At 34.9% G+C, this 16,875-nt stretch overlaps 1 protein-coding gene across 3 annotated transcripts in view; it reads left to right on the top strand.

Moving 5' to 3' along the window:
- LOC129745053 (somatostatin receptor type 2-like) overlaps nucleotides 1-16,644 on the top strand; it is a 326,740-nt gene extending 310,096 nt beyond the window's left edge. For all 3 annotated transcript variants that reach the window (XM_055737876.1, XM_055737874.1, XM_055737875.1), the window contains one exon: nucleotides 14,271-16,644. In XM_055737876.1, coding sequence (XP_055593851.1) covers nucleotides 14,511-15,923 — 1,413 coding nt within the window. In that variant the 5' untranslated portion in view covers nucleotides 14,271-14,510 and the 3' untranslated portion in view covers nucleotides 15,924-16,644. The remainder of the gene's footprint in view (nucleotides 1-14,270) is intronic.
- The last annotated feature ends 231 nt before the right edge of the window (nucleotides 16,645-16,875 follow it).

The following is a 16,875-nucleotide window of genomic DNA, read 5'->3' as shown; positions in this document are numbered from 1 at the left end:
CTAACCCTTTAATGTATAGTGTTGTTTTAAAACAACATAAATTAAAATCCAAATATCTCGGAAAAGCATGGATATTTTGAGTGATGTTCATAAAAAAATATTCGAGAGAATCAAGAAACTAGCTTATGGAATTTTAAAACGATATTTTAATGTATGTTCGAGATAGCGACCCAAGTTACAATTTCAGCTTTATTATGGTCAGCAAAATGTCGTTAGGACTAAAGTATTAATCTTAATAATCACCAGAACTCTAAAAAAAGCCAAAATCTGGCTATTTTGCTCTAACCTAGAACCGCCATCATCACCAATTTTGGTCACCAAATCTTTTAAAAAGCTATTATTAAACATGTTATCAATTTCCTATCCTGAAGGGCTAAACTAGAAGAAGTCAAATTTCGCTATCAGACGCCATCTCGAAATCCAAGATGGCGGCTTGCACTTTTAAATGCTGTTAATCACAGAAAATCGCATGAAACTCCCATAATATGTGTTTTGGGTGAAAATTCTTAACTAGAAGAAGTCGAATTTTGCTATCTGACGCCATCATTAATTCAAGATGGCAGCTTTCGCTATACTTTTCAAAGCTGTAAATTACTGAAAATCTCATGATACATCCACAATACGGGGTATTGGGTAAAAGGGCTACACGATTAGAAGTCGAATTTTGTTGTCCGACGCCATCTTGAAAGCCCGAAATATGGATATTAGTTCAAAGCGATCAACGAGTAGAAATCGAACTTGGCTTTCTGACGCCATCTTGAAATTAAAGATTGCCGCTTTCCGCTGAACTTTAAAATTCTGTAGATGACTTAAAATCTCCACAGTATGGAAATAGGGTAAAGGATTAAACTAAGAGAAACCGAATTTCGCTACCAAACAAAAACAAAACCAGCAGAAGTTGGATACCTCTTTCCGACTTCATCTTGAAATTCAAGATGGCGGCTTCCACTGAACTTTAAAACTCTGTAAATGACTAAAAATTGCACGAAAGCTTTACAATAGTGGTATTGGGTGAAATGGCTAAACTAGTAGAAACAGACCCTGTTTGCATTTGGCAACTCAACATTTAGTGTTGCGATCGAATGTTGCCAAAATCGAACGATTTTTTTCATCATGTCTCTGATGCATTTAGCACTTTTCGTGTTTTGTTTATAATTTTTGATTTTTTTTTGCCATACTCGCTATTTATGTCATTCAATTATGATAGACATAATGCTATTATGTCTAAATTGTATTGGTCCTATTCTAGCGAAAAGTATAAGGTAATGTTGTTTCTGTAAACCGTGCAAAAATCGGATGTTGCCCAAATCGAATGTTGCCAAAATTGAGTGTTGCCGAAAACGAACGGGGTGGCGGTGGTGGTTTTATGCGATTTTCAGTCACTTACAGAATTTCAGAGAAAAACGAAAAGAGAAATTCGACATCTACTCGTTTATCCCTTTCACCCAATACCCATATTTTGGGGGTTTCATGCTATTTTCAATCATTTACAGCATTTTTCAGTTCAGCTGAAGCCGCCATCTTGGATTTCAAGGTAGCGTTAGAATGCGAAAATCAACTTCTTCTAGCTTATCCCCCTTCTAGCTTAAATAATACCCATATTTTGGAGGTTTCATACGATTTTCAATGATTTATAGCATTTCTAAAGTTAATCGAAAGCTGCCATCTTGGATTTCAAGACTTCTTCTAGTTCTTCCTTCCACCTAATACTCTTATTGTTGGAATTTCTTTGATTTTCATTGATAAAAATTATTTTAGTGTTCAGCAGAAGCCACCATCTTGGATTTCAAGATGGTGCTTGATAGCGAAATTTGACTTCTTCTAGTTTAGCCCATTATCCAATACCCATATTGTGGGAGTTTCATGCAATTTTTAGTCATTTATTTACAGCATTTGAAAGTTCAGCAGAAGCCGCCTTCTTGGATTTCACAATGGAGTCGGATAGCGAAATTTGACTTCTAATAGTAATAAGCTATTTCCCTCAATACTCATATTGTGGAGGTTTCATTTGATTTCAAGTGATTAAAAGTATTTCAATGTTCACTGGAAACTACCATCTTGGATTTCAAAATGGCGTTGGAAAGGATAACTTATTGTTTAACCCTTTCACCCAATACCCAGATAGTGGCGGTTTAATGCTATTTTTTTTTATCATTTACAGCATTCAAAGTTAAGCGAAATTGGACATCGTTTCGCTTAGCCTTCTAACCCAATACCAATATTTTTGGGTTTCATGCGAATTTAAGTAAATTGCCACGTTTAAAAGTTCAGCGGAAGCCGCCATCTTGGATTTTAAGATGGAGTCAGACAACGAAATAATACTTTTACCGATACCGACTTTTAACGGTAAAAAAAATTCCTTTCACTCAATACTCACATTGTAGAGATATACATACCACTTCCGGTAATTTGAAGTTTTCAAAGATTTTTATATTTTTTTTATTTTAACTCAAAACCAATATACATAACTCATAAAAAATGTGTAAATATGGGAATTCCAATTCAAATATGTATGTACCATCTAACCTGAGCGTGTCCTGTTTTGATATCTTGATCGAGAACTATCACTAAGTTTTATGGCGGTTTGATAATCAAGCACTGAGTGCTATTATAGAACATGCAAAAGAAAGCTTGGAGCAAACTTCTAAGTTTGTGTTTCATTATGGTTTAAACCAGTGATTTTCAAACTTTTCTACTTGCCGCCCCTTTTTGCAAAATTTTCGAGCTCAATGCCCCCTGGGCAAATTTTTATAAAATCTTTTTAAAAAATATATATAAACTGCTTCAAACCTCCAGTAAACACAATTCTACGTAGTTTCCTGGACAATTACTCTATCTGATCGATTGGATTGTTTTGATATCAAATCATAAATCTTAAACGTTGGAAAACAAAATTCTGTATTCACCATTGATCTGCTTTATAGAATATAAATAAATAACTGTCAAGCCTGAAACAGCTCAAAAAATAAAATCTATTGTTTCTAGATATCCTTTAAAAAATTATTTCATACATTCTTTTCAAAAAATCTATCCCTTCATTATAGATTACGCCTATTTGAACAAATTTTTTCCAAGTTTTTTTTTACTGTTCAGCAGATTTTTTGAGTCAATACATTTTCAAAATTATCAAGCATTGCCATCTCAAATTTATTTTTTTTTAGTATAACCCAGAATAACCTTACAAAAGCAAATCAACATGTAGAGCGTATACAAAATCTGTGATAATTTTTTTTAAAAAATCGTTAAATGAAGTGCAAATTTTTTACTTAGCAAAACATAATATTGGAATTGTTTTATACTTAGAATAAATTTTTTCAACTACCACTTTATAATTAATAATATACAACAGCGGGCCAGGAAAACAAAAATATCGAAAGGCTACAGATGATCACAGACATTTCTAATTCCGGTGCTCAAATATTGTCAAAAAAAACCATTATCAAGAGCACTATTTTTTATCTTGAATTTTCTTATCAGCATCAAAATTATCGACTAAATTCTGAACTCTTGACTAAAAAAACATCTGTGGTAATTTTAAAATGTCTGGGACTTCTAAATTCAGATATTCCATAGAAAAATCGAACAAAACATTGGAAAACTGATTCACCTCAAGTCCTACTTGAAAATTAGCAATCCCCGTTATCAAAGTCAGATTAGCTTAAGGAATCATATTCCAGTGGCATTTGTATCTATCTTCTGGATTAGAAAATCTTTAAAAAAAATCTCTAGAATCATGAATTTAAAGTTCTAATTTTTGATGAAATTTGTTTGAAAATCTGTAAAATTATGAATATGGCTGTGAATTTCAAAATTAGAAAGATACTTGATCCCGTTGATGAATTAGAAGTATTCTGATCGGACATAAAAAAAACTGATATTTTGACTTGATCTCTTAAATATTAAAGGAAACTTGATATTTTATTTAGGGAGCCCTAACACTTGAAAAAAATTAAACCAAATCAAAAGATTAAAGGTACCTTGACTGTTTCGATTCATAGAAGTTCCAACTTCACAATATAATAGTGCCAGAAAAGAATATTCTTAAATTGTATCTTCAACCCTATACTCATTGCATACTTAAAGGCGATAAATAAATTCTGATTTTTAGACAAAATCAATTATTTGAGTCCTCTTTTTGAAGCTATTATCGGAAAACATATATGCTTTTAAATAAAAATTATTGACTTGCGATCTTTTTTTAAAGAGTATTAACCATTTTGAACTTTTGGGACCATCTGAACCCACAATGAACAATTTAGAAAACTTTTTCAGGGCAATAAAGCTGGAACAAATATTATTTTTTTTAATTCGTCACCTCTCGCTACCTTTCGAAATTTCCTAAAAACCAGAAGGGGGGATTAATTAAAGTTTGAAGTATTTTATGTCAATTTCGAAAAACAATTCAAATATCCGAAAGATAATAAGACCAAAAAATAAATATTGGAGAATGGGAGTTATTTGACTTTTTTATTTTCTTGATTTAATTGACATTTTCGATAAAAAATTACTTGATTTATAGGTTTTGTGCAATAATGCAATGATTGTGAAATTTAATTGCATTCGAGCTTTCGTACATTTTTTTCCAATTTATTTTGTTTTCGCATTATTTTTATCATCGCCTCCCTCGCGATGTTTCAACTCCGAGTGACAAAAGAAGGATTTGAAATTTGTTCCGGCCTAATTGAGAGTTTATCATTGCTTCGATAATATGGCATTATAAAATTCGTATTAAACTCTAACGATTCACATATTTAAATGCATACTTTTGTTGCCATTTTTTCATGTGAGAAACATTTAAAACGGATTGAAAAAGATCTTTGAGTAACATTTTATGAAATTTTCATAACAAAGTACCATAACTCAAAAAACACATTTGTTGAATTTTTTGAGCCTAATAGTTGTTTGGCTCCATTAGGTGCATTTTTCTAGAACATTTGACCATTGTAAAACTTCCCAGTTTACTGATATAGCTAAGGAATTAAGTATCCCCAAGGATCAAGTATCCTCATTCTCCCCTACTTTTCACTGTTTTAATTAACGCTGAGGTATAGTTTAAGATCTAAAATGAAAATAATAATAAAAAAGAACCGTCTAAAAAATGTTCAAACTATCTTATAAACCATAAAAAGGTCCTCAAAAAATTTCTTTTTTGAAAAATTAATATAAATGCAAATGCTGGCTATCCATAGAAAGAAAATATAGAAAAGCTTTCGGAACAATGGAAATTCCTTCCAAAGGCAATAAAGAAACGTATCGTTATTTAATCTGCGGCTCAGGTTAATGATGGCCGTTTTTCCAAGGGAAAATGAAGGGAAAAATCATCTGGGTTTCAAAAAATTACGATTGAAAACTGGAACGTTGAAGAAATTTTCTTAAAATTCTGTAAATTTTCTTGATTCTTTTGAAATTTTAAGAACTCATCTGATATTAACAACATGGAATTTCGAACGAACAAACAGGGTTCCCACCGTTTTAAGCGACGAAAAATAAGGTCATCGTGGGAAATTTAAATGATTTATAAATTACTATAGCTAATCACTGAGGAAATAGACTTTTGAGTGACGAAAAATAGTACAATCGGCTTTTTTAGCACGATAATAGATTAGATTTTATCAAAACGCGGTTCAAATTTCCGTCTTCATAAAAAAGATAATCAATTGATAGCTATTATTTTAAATTTCCTTAAAAACTAACTAAGATTAAGTAATGTAACTAATAAAATTCGACTGGTATTGTCCACTTTGCATTAAAAAGCCGCTGAAAAGATTTTTAAATTCAAATTCTCCCGTTGGTTCGATAGATTGCGCTCCTCTAATTTAAAAGCCTGAGAGCGACGCTGGAATGGCACTGAAAAAAAGACATCGAACCCAAAAAAATTTGAATATTATTAGTTTTTTCACAACCGTTCGGTGCCGTGAAGTAAAAATCCTCCCAATCTCAGGGAGAGTGTCAATAGACACATCGGAAACTTTTCGAGTAAAACCAGGAGGATTCTCGAAGCGGTTGCGCTGGTAGAGTCATTTTCAAGTTTTTATAAGTGATTTTTATTTGCTTCCAACTTTCATTTCATTTTCGGAACTTATTGTTTCCAAAAAGACATTTTTTTTAACTGAGACATTTTTTCTCATTTACTTATTTGATAGGAAAGGGATACTATATGTACACGTTTTATAGAATAAATTTTATATAAGTTCTTTATAGTATTAGTATTTATATAAGTATAATTATAAGTTCTCGTAAATCGTTTATGAGATAAGTTTGGAAAAATCAATCATCTTTGTTCCTTGAACCAATCATAAACTGCTCAAGTGATTCCAGTGCAGCATTTCGTTTTCCTTTCTGCTCTTTCATTGTTTTCATTCCAATAATTTTAATTGAAACACGAAGCATCAAACCAGCGAATCGAAGTTGTAATAGGAGTTGTTGTTTTAAAAACTTGCTCGACCTTCACCTTCGACGACCACGACAAACGGCGAGCTAGCAAGTGGTTGAAGTTTCCTGAACTCTGAACTGAACTTCCGCCATCATCATCATCATCGGCGTGATGGCACAAAATAGGACGAACCTCTTTATTCATCGAACAACAAGACATATTGCAAAACTTTCCTAATTTAATCTATTATCGAACCATAAATAATGCATGAAGTCGGAAAAGCTCGTTCCCTTTAGACGCAGCTAGGAAGAAGTGAGTGTTGCGTCTCTTGAGTTGTCTTGGATAAAATTGCATCTGAATTGGCTTCTGGAAGAAAAGTGTGTGCGATGTGTGGGAGCATTATGCACTTCATTTTCTTGAGAAGTGTTTTCCATCGGGAGCTCCCAGGGAAGAAAGCAAGTAACAACTTTTTAGTTCAGCCATAAGTTATTCTACTTGCTAAAAGACTCTAGAGAGGCACTCGGAAAAGGCAGACAGGAAACAGGCAAGCAGCAAAAGTTGAAGAAGTGGTAAAACCTTGATTATGAGGATCGCCACCTAATCATCGGCAACTGTCGACAACATTAAGCCGACCCGGGCGGAAATGGTTTATTAAACTTTATCATCGTCCCTGCGCCTGACGTGCTGGGTGATGGGGGAATAAAACTGCCAGAACAAGTGGGAAGTGACTTACTTTTCTTGAGAGAACGAACAAATCTTCAGGACATGCTGAAGAAAATAAAAAAAAACTGCTTTATAATTTTAAAAAAATGGATAAAGATTAACTGTTTTGGCGTTATTTTGAATCTATTGGAAGTTATGACACATCAGACTTAATAAAATGATATTTGAAATAATTGTGTAATTTATTTTAATACAATTTTGAAAAATTCTACCAAAATTGTTTATTGCATGTAGAAAATTGTTTGAAAAAAGTGCGTTCTGATCCATAGGTCTTTCACATTTGGAGGCATGAACAAAACAGGGATCAAATCATCATCGCGTTTGAGCTCATTTTTCAAATGATGTGCAGAGTAATTTAAAAGACATACACCCTCTTAGTCAATTAAGGCTTTACAGACTGAATAAATGATGTGGACAACTTATGATTAACATTTAACACCCAGTAGCGATATGGGAATCGAACCCATGCCAACAGTGAACCAACGACTATCGTCTTTACCACGCTAATCACTCGACCACCAAGACGTACTTATCCAGTTACAATATACTTTTCAGCTGCTTATTTGTATACTGCTAGTTCGAAGATATACCGGTCGAAACAGAATATTTTAAGAGACAAAGCAACAAAATTTAATGATGCTTTTTATGTGAAAAGAGACTAAACCTTTAAATAATCAACTAATACCACACAAAAAAACTTGTACACTGTTTTAAACGACACAGTTATTTGTTTTTTTTTTTAATTAACTCCATCAGAATTGATTGAAATTAAAAAGCTTTTTAAAAATTACCCGACTTTGTCACTGACCCCAATTTGTCACCTTAAAATGCATCATGGGGTGACAAAATCGGTAAATCACTGTATAACAGCCCTTCTAATTCTATGCTGCATCATACTAGAAATATACCACTTTTTTTTTTATGTAATTAACATTTTATCAGCTTCGGACAATGCTTTTGAACAGCAACATAGCTCTAAACCAAAATAACATATGCTATATTTTCCAAGCATTAATTAGGCATCGCAAAAGCTTGCTTCAATGCTTTAAAGCACTTTGTAAGCACAACAGCGGCATTAGGCCAAAGCACACTAAAATTTGTAGATGCTGAATCCATGCAAATTTAGGACACCGGTTGCTTGAATTTTGATTCAACTAATGCTTTTTCAAAGATTTTATACGGACCTGATAATTCCAAGTAGAGTCACTGAAACACTCTCATTTGTACGGTTGAGCCGTCAACACGAACAGTTGGTGGGTACCTGCAGGAAATTTTCTCATTTTTTTTTATCGATTTTTCAATCAGCACTTTTCAGTGCTAAAATTATTGTCATTTGTTTTATTAATTTTTTTTCTTTTATTTTACAGCATGGAGAAGTCATCGGCCGGGGAAAAAAGAATTACCGAATCTAATTCAGTTCCATCGACCAAAAAAGTTGAAATTCCCAATTCATTCGATGTCCTTCAAAACATCGGTGATAAGGATATATTTATATTCAATTCTTATAAGAGTAATAAGAATAAAAATGAAAAGTTCCTCCAATTACGGTCACGATTCCTGATTTCAAAGCCTTTTGGAAAAAACCGTCACTTCCGTCAAGAATGTGAAGATTTCCTTTCAGATCGGACGAAGGGGAACTGCTCGTATATTGGTTGATTCTTTTGATGTTTGTCACAAAAAATTAAATCATCCAAATATTAAAACGCACAACTTTTTACCTACGACTCTGAAAGTGATCGTCCATTTAAATTTGTACTCTGTGGTCTCACCGGCGATCAGACATCGGATGAGATCACAATCAAGTTGAATTCTCTGTTTGGTTTTTCTCCGATTTAAGCTATTCAAATCAGGAAAAGAACCAACACGAAAAATACCAGTAGTATTGGTTTTGCTCCTGAGCATTATTTGATCCATTTTAAAAAATATCAGGTCATTAATTTGCAAATACTTGAAAAAGCTCGTTTTATGTTTCATTCTCGAGTCAAATTTGAACCGTTTCAAAAATCTTCTAGCAAATTTCTTCATAATGTTTCTCAATGTCGTCGTTGTCAAGCTTTTTGAATGCCAGATGCATGCTTTGCGGCTCAATGAAAAATCCAAATGCGTTTTTGGTGGTGATAAACCACAATCTTAATTCTTCAAGTGTGTGAATTGCGCAGGTAATCATTCCTCGAATTCCATTGACTCTCCTGATTGGGCTTAAATTATTTCTTCCAGAAAAATCCCCAAAGTTGTCAGAAAAGTTACTTCTCCTCTTTTCTCATTTTCGTCTTCACACGTCAGGCGGACAAACAATCTGCTTGTTCGCGGTCAGCCTCGGCCTGCTTTGGAATCACGTCTTGGATATGCTAGAAGTGATTTTGAAGTTACCTGTGATGATTCAGCGCCACAGACTCGTTGTTTAACGTTCTCAGAGGTGGTTGAAAATGGGTTGCCTGCTTCGGGTTTAACTAATGGGAAAAAATCAAGTCTCAACGTAAATGCGAAGGCTTGGGAAAATCCCCGAAGTTCAAATTCAAATACCTGTTCTTCTCCTTCGTTTTCTGATCCTAACAATTTTGTTGATTTGGGGATTACTGAGGAAAAATTTTGCATAAGAAATACATGGAAAATGATGCAACTCATATTGAAAGTAAATTCAATGTTTGAAGCATTCCTAACTTCTTTTAATTATGCTAACAAAATTATTATGACTTTACGATTCCCTCATGGATCCAAAAAGATGTTTAAATATTATGAATTGGAACGCTAGATCTTTGCTGGCTAACTAAGATAAATTATTCTTATTTTTTAAAACTCAAAACAAACATATTGCTGCCATCACTGAAACTTTTTGAAAGCCGGACAATTATTTGAAAAGCAATGCTTTCTTTAAAATTTTGCGAAATGATCGACTTGATCGACAAGGTGGGGGTGTAGCTATTGTCATCAATATTCGTCTCAAATTTAGATCTCTTCCTTCTTTCAATCCAAAAGTCTAAGAAACAATTGGAATTGAATAAGAAACTTCTATGGAGAAAATTATAATTGTTGCCGCATATTTGCCTTTCCAATGTAGTGAAGAACAGAAAATTTTTTGAAGGGAGATTTACAAAAATTCACCAGAAATAATTTTTTTTATTATTGGTGACTTTAATGCAAAACATCGATCTCGGAATAATATTTCATCAACTTCTAATGGGAATCGTTTATTTTACTATTTACTTGTTTTTCTTCAATTAGAAATCCGCCCACGGTTGATTTGGTTCTAACGGATTTAGGCGAGCATTGTAGTCAATTAGTTACTCAAGCGGACCTCCATTCAGACTAACTTCCAGTAACTTTTCCTTTATCCCAAAATCCCATTAAAAACCTTTAAAAATCAACATTGAACTTTAAAAAAGCAAACTGGGAGGGATTTAGGAATTTTATTGAACGTAATTTAGATGTAAACGTTCCACTGAATTCAATAGAAGATATTGATTTGTCTGTAGAAAATTTGACAACTTCAATAGTCAACGCTCAGGCTGTTTCTATACCCAAAGTTAAACATAAATTTAATCAACCTTTGATCGATGATGATCTTCAGTTTTTGATACGACTGAAAAACATTCGGCAACGCCAATTTCAACGAACTAGAGTTCCTTATTTCTAATTTATTTATTGCGACCTTCAAAAAGAGAGTATAGTATAGTAAAGCCCCAAAAGCCAGTTCCTCCTTTGGAAGATGGAAATAAAATTCTTTTAACTAACGCAGAAAAAGATAAAAAAAAAGCCCAACAAGGAATGTCCACTCATGATTTTAATTTAAACGTTGATAGTTCAATTGATGCTCAAATTTCTCTAGAATTCGATGATATTCTTTCTAAGCAAAATGTATTCGAAAGATCTTGCGAGTTAAATGTTGATAAATTTATATTGTTTTCAAAAAAAAATTAAAACATGAAAGCTACAGTGGAAGATGGGATTTTTTACGTTCTTATAAAAAGGTAACCTGATAGAACTTTAAATTTTTTAGTTAAAAACTTCAATAAATGTTTTCACTTGGCTTATTTTCCCAATAAATGGAAAAATGCCAGAGAAACTTTAATTTTGAAACCTGGAAAAAGTGCTTCAGAGCCTTCAAGTTATCGACCAATTAGTTTGCTTCCTTCTTTAAGTTAACTGTTTGAGAGAGTTATTTTGAATAGAATGATGATTCACATTTATCAGAATTCTATTTTCCCTGATGGTTTTCGTTTGGACATTCTACTACACATCAACTTTTGAGTGTAACTATGAGTGTAACTATGATTAACGCAAGCAAATCTTAAGGCTAGTCTTTTGGTGTTTCTTTTCTAGATATTGAAAAGCTTTTGACAGAGTTTGGCACAATGGTTTAGAAGCTAAAATAGCTCGTTTTGGTGTCCCTCAGGCCTCAGGACAGTATACTTGAAAAAAAAAAAAATTATAAAATACTTTTATTACTGATTTTCCAGGAGGAAAAGGTAGAAGATTATTTGTGGACGACACTTTGCTTTCAGCTAAAGGTCAAAATTTACGGGTAGTATGCAGTTGATCTTAACCAAATTTAATCATTTTTGAAAATGTGAAAAATTTCTCCTACTTCTTCTAAAACTCAACTCATCCTATTCCCCCATAAGCCAGTAGCTCAAGTTGAATTGAAAGACTCCCTTTACAAAAAAAAAAAAATGAGTGGAAAGTGGAAGGAGTTTTGTAAAAAGTATGTTAATTCTATATATAGTATCTCGCTAGTGTACCAAACTTGATGAAAATTCTTAGTAATTGTTCTTGTTAATAAAATGTTTTATTTAAAACCCAAGAAAACCCCCTTTGAGAAATCAGAAAAATCTACAATACAATAAATAATCTTTTCATACCAAAACCTGTTTGCAAACACAAAAAAAAAGAAAGTTAATCTTTACATGTCTTTGAAAATTGTTGAGATTTGTCATATTTAATGTTGATTTTGCATGGGGCCCATTTTCTTAAAAACTTTTCATGAGCGTCATGGAAAATTTTTAAAAACACCTGATCAATTCAAAATTTAATGAGTGCCAAATTTTAGTAATTTTTTGTTTTGAAAATAAGTTGAGCTCTGTAATAGTTGATTTTGAATTTATAAGGAAGCCCCTTCTAAGGAAGGAAGGGTCGCTTAAAAAATTGAATCATCAAAATATATCACAATTTGTCCACAAGTAGAACAAAGAATTATCTTATAATGCCAAAGATTATTTATATAGCAAACTAGCTGACACGGTAAACTTCTTTTTACCTTTAAATTAATAAACCGTTATAATTGTTTAACTTCATCTACACGTCCCTAACTTCTTCGTGATCGTGACCAATCAATTTTAATGAAAATCGTTGGAATCAATATTGTTCGACTTGTGTCCCATATCAAGTTGATTTTGTATAGAGGCCCCTTCCATTAAAAGTGAGATTCTTGAAACTGTTATACAAATCACCTGTCACCCGAAAAACCCTCGGATATCAAATTTCACTTCATTCCGACCGCCCGTTTATACGTGATGGTTATACAAGTGAAACGCCTCCATTTTTATTTATAAGAATTTGTAAAGGAGCGTCCCTTCTCCTCTCTTTTGTACAAGGGGTTTAAAAAATATTTAAGACATCGTTATCTAACCTTAAAAACAGTCATGTATAAAATTTCACGTTGACCCGTTCTTTTTTTTTGTTTCGATTATAGTCGTTTTACCATCTTTATGGCATTCGCGACTTTATCAACGTTACAGTTGGCGGATCGTTATTGAAAAACTTATCCGGTACAACTGTGTTCGATGTTTACTCTTGGGCTCGAACTCGCGGACATCGGCTCAGGAGACAACAGTTGACCCTTTCGATAGTTTCGGAGTCTATAGAGAACAGCCATACAAAAATGTAGACTAATAACATATTCAAGCAGAAATAACATCAATTCAAAAAATTAAGAGAATTTATCTACTAACAATCAATCTTCGACATGGATTCTCGATATTCGAGACGCTATCCGAAGAGTTCGGGCCAAGGTGTATATAAAGAAGTTGTATAGATATGAGAAACTCCTGATTCAGCCATTTTGATTTGTTTACTATGGAGCTCGTGGAGTTTGTTTACCAACAAAGCCCTCAGCTCGAACAAATTTTCCGATGTTTACAAACAAACTCACTGAACCTCACCGCGCTCTCCTCGCCTACTTACTGACAAAGTCAGAGAACCTTGTGATCTAATAACCTTGGTCGGGCTATGAAATTCCCAAGTGGTACACACCCAGCAAGTTTGCGGCAAGAAATGTAAAAAAACAACTCTTAGCTGGTTTAGTGTCGTTTCAGTGTAAGAGATTGTCAGGCAGCCACGATTAAATTTAAATGCTTTTAAAAGTTTAAAAACGTCAAACCAGACTTAAAACTGAAATCTGGAAACTCTGGTAACTAGGTTTTACAGAGGTACTGAAATCTAAGAAAAAATATCGTATGGACCTGTAAGCATTTTTTCTAGAAGTCTTGCATAATTTCATGATAATATTTTTTCTTTGTTTTGTTTAAAGATTGTGGCATAACAATTATATCATTTTAGATTCAAAAATAACGTATATCTTTGTCTGTGGTATAACATTACTTCCGATTTTTTTAAAGATAAGAATCGGTAGAACAAATTACTTCGAAATTCATTGTAAATTTCACAATCGTAAAGCAAAAATCAGTCGAGGCTATCAGTAGATCAAAAATTGTATAGAATTTTGTCGATAAGATTTTAAAAATCCATTAATGTATATGAAATTGTACTTACATAACATGGTAACCTAAAATCAATCATACATAGGAGCAATCATGTTCAAGATCACATGACTTATTCCCCATCAAATTGTAATCAAGGTTTCAAAGACAAAATTTCCATTAAAAACTTATTAAATACACTCATTACTAATTCTGTTAAATAACATGCATCAAAAAGTGACAGCTCTTTCGAAAATTGATTGGTTTCCTAAGCTTTCATGCATGGAAAGCACACGACTGTACGAAACCGTCATTACAGTGCAGCGCAGCTGTTATCAAGCTGTGCCTTATTTGTTCAGCAGCCATTCGCCGATGTGCCAATGTACCAATGTTAATGCTAAAACCAAACCATTTTGACCCAATTCCAACAGATATACTCATTATTTTTTCTCTCTCCCACTTTTCGGCTTTCATTTCAGCGCCAGAAAAACCTGCCCGCCCTTCCCGATAACGACTAGACAAATAGCAGCAAGTGGTGACATCTGGTGAATAGCACCATCGAGGAACTCCTCGCCGCGGGCCCCAATTCGAATGACGCAATCAAGTGACATTTGTCGGAAACAGTCGCCTCAGGCCGAACCAGCAGCCGTCGTTGTCGTCGGCGTTGTCGTGTGATAATTGAGGACGTGCCACACCACCTCTTGGTTCCGCTTTTCGGGATGGATTCGAACGTCACGACGTACTTTGTGGGTGGCGCCCCGGTGTTTGGCGAGAATGGTTCCGGACTGCAGGAATTTGAGCTGGGTGACGATTCGCCGACCGGAAACGGAAGTTTGTTCCGGTCAAACTTTACCTGCCCATCGACGGACATGCCGACGACCTACACGATATTCATGATTCTGTACGCCGTCGTCTGCCTGGTGGGAGTCATGGGCAATACCCTGGTTATCTACGTGGTGCTGAGATTTTCCAATATGCAAACCGTGACTAATATGTACATTTTAAACCTAGCGATAGCGGACGAATGTTTTCTGATTGGAATTCCGTTCCTGATAGCAACGATGCACATCAAGCGGTGGGTGTTTGGAGGCGCCATGTGCAAAGCCTTCATGGTGAGTACATCGATTACCCAGTTCACGTCTTCGATATTTCTGTTTATTATGTCAGCGGATCGGTACATTGCCATCTGTCATCACATCTCCTCGCCACGGTATCGAACGCCCCTCGTTTCTCGGGTAGTTTCGGCTCTGGCCTGGCTGGCGTCGGCTCTAATCATGCTACCCATCATGATTTACGGGGACATCATCGAGCTGCAGCCAAACACCTACTCGTGTCAGATAGTTTGGCCCGAGACACACGAACACATGCCTGGGTACACGTTTACCCTGTACTCGCTAATATTAGGATTTGTCATCCCTCTATGTTTCATCATGACTTTCTACTGTCTGGTGATACGAAAACTGAGGAACGTTGGTCCAAAAACCACCAACAAATCTCGCGGAAAGCGACGATCCCACCGAAAGGTTACCAAACTGGTGCTCACCGTTATAACGGTCTACATCCTGTGCTGGCTACCCTACTGGATATCCCAGGTGGCCCTCATAACCTCATCTCCAGAGTCCTGCAGCACTCGGCTGGACATCACTCTATTTCTGTTGGTGGGCTGCCTTGGCTACATCAACTCAGCCATCAATCCCATCCTCTACGCGTACCTTAGCGAGAACTTCAAGAAGAGCTTTCTCAAGGCCTGTACCTGTGCAGCTCGAGCCGAAGTCAACGCCCAGCTCAAACTGGAAAACAGCGTCATGCCAAAGCGATCGCGAACCCGAACCAACTCCGACACCACCCAGCTGACCACTTCGTCAAAGGCTCAGCATCGGCTGCTTATCGACCCGACTACGACGGCCACCACAACGACCACCGCAGCCTCGACAGTTTCCTCCCGGAACCCGAGCCCACCCGTCATCCAGAGGAATCTCCATAGCAACAGCAACAACAATAACAACAACAGTTCAAACAACAACGCAAACAACGCTAGCAAAAGCAACCACACCAATTCAACGGCATCACATGCCACTAACCACCACCAAAATTCACAACAACCGCTAGGCGAATTAGTGCAATTGTCGTAAAAAACAAATTTTCTTCCTCCATAGGAAAAGAACACTTTTCCCGTTAAATAGGTTTTTTTTTAAACAAAATTGAAAATACTAGTAATGTAGGAACCAAAATGAAACTATCGAATTTGGAACGAAGTTAGGGTGATAAATTTGTTAGAAAATATTATGACAGTGAAACTTAAAAAAAAAATACAATGCATCGAGATCCTCACCGATAACAACAAACAACCACAACAACAACACTCCTAAATGATAAAGTAATCGAGCCACATACTACAGCCACACGTGCCGTGGCGTGGCAAGCTAACTAGCTGCGAATGTGTCACCGATGGCAATAGCTGTTTTTTGTTTATTAATAACAATCTGTTATAAATTGTTATAAAACTGCTATAAATTTTCTAGCAATAAGTTTAGAAAAATTCATTGGGCAAATTATTTTACGTCAAACTTGTTAATTGATTTAGTTACCGAATTTTGTAAGTGGTTTTGTTACAAATGTTTCCTCATAACGGGGCTTGATCTACAAGTCACGTGACTTGCCAAATTTCAGCTCGTTGGACTGATGGCAAAAAATTTTAGTTAAAAGAAACTTCGGTCGATAGCTCATCTGAACTACCCAGAAAACATTTTTGTAGGTATATTTCTTAACAACTTTGTTATTCTAAGGTTGCCAGATTGCCCGGTTTTATCCGGATTTGCTCGGATATTTGATACAAAATATGGGAACCGTCCAGCCCAGCCTGGTTGCCTGGATTTCATTGAAAAAAATCCGGGTTTTACCCGGATTTATTCATTTTGTTTGGCAAATCAATAAAAATTAAATTGTGCCTAAAAACGAATTATTTTGAACAAGTTTGGCAAGAATAATCGCTAAAGGTTTTTGAAAGCCTAAAATATGATTCAAAATCTGTCAATAAATTTTGATGAATTTTTTTTGAATTTTTTCATGATTTATGGGTAGTTT

This window comes from Uranotaenia lowii, chromosome 2 (genome assembly GCF_029784155.1).
Source record: "Uranotaenia lowii strain MFRU-FL chromosome 2, ASM2978415v1, whole genome shotgun sequence".
NCBI lineage: Eukaryota > Metazoa > Arthropoda > Insecta > Diptera > Culicidae > Uranotaenia > Uranotaenia lowii.
This window is presented reverse-complemented; position numbering and strand designations above follow the sequence as displayed.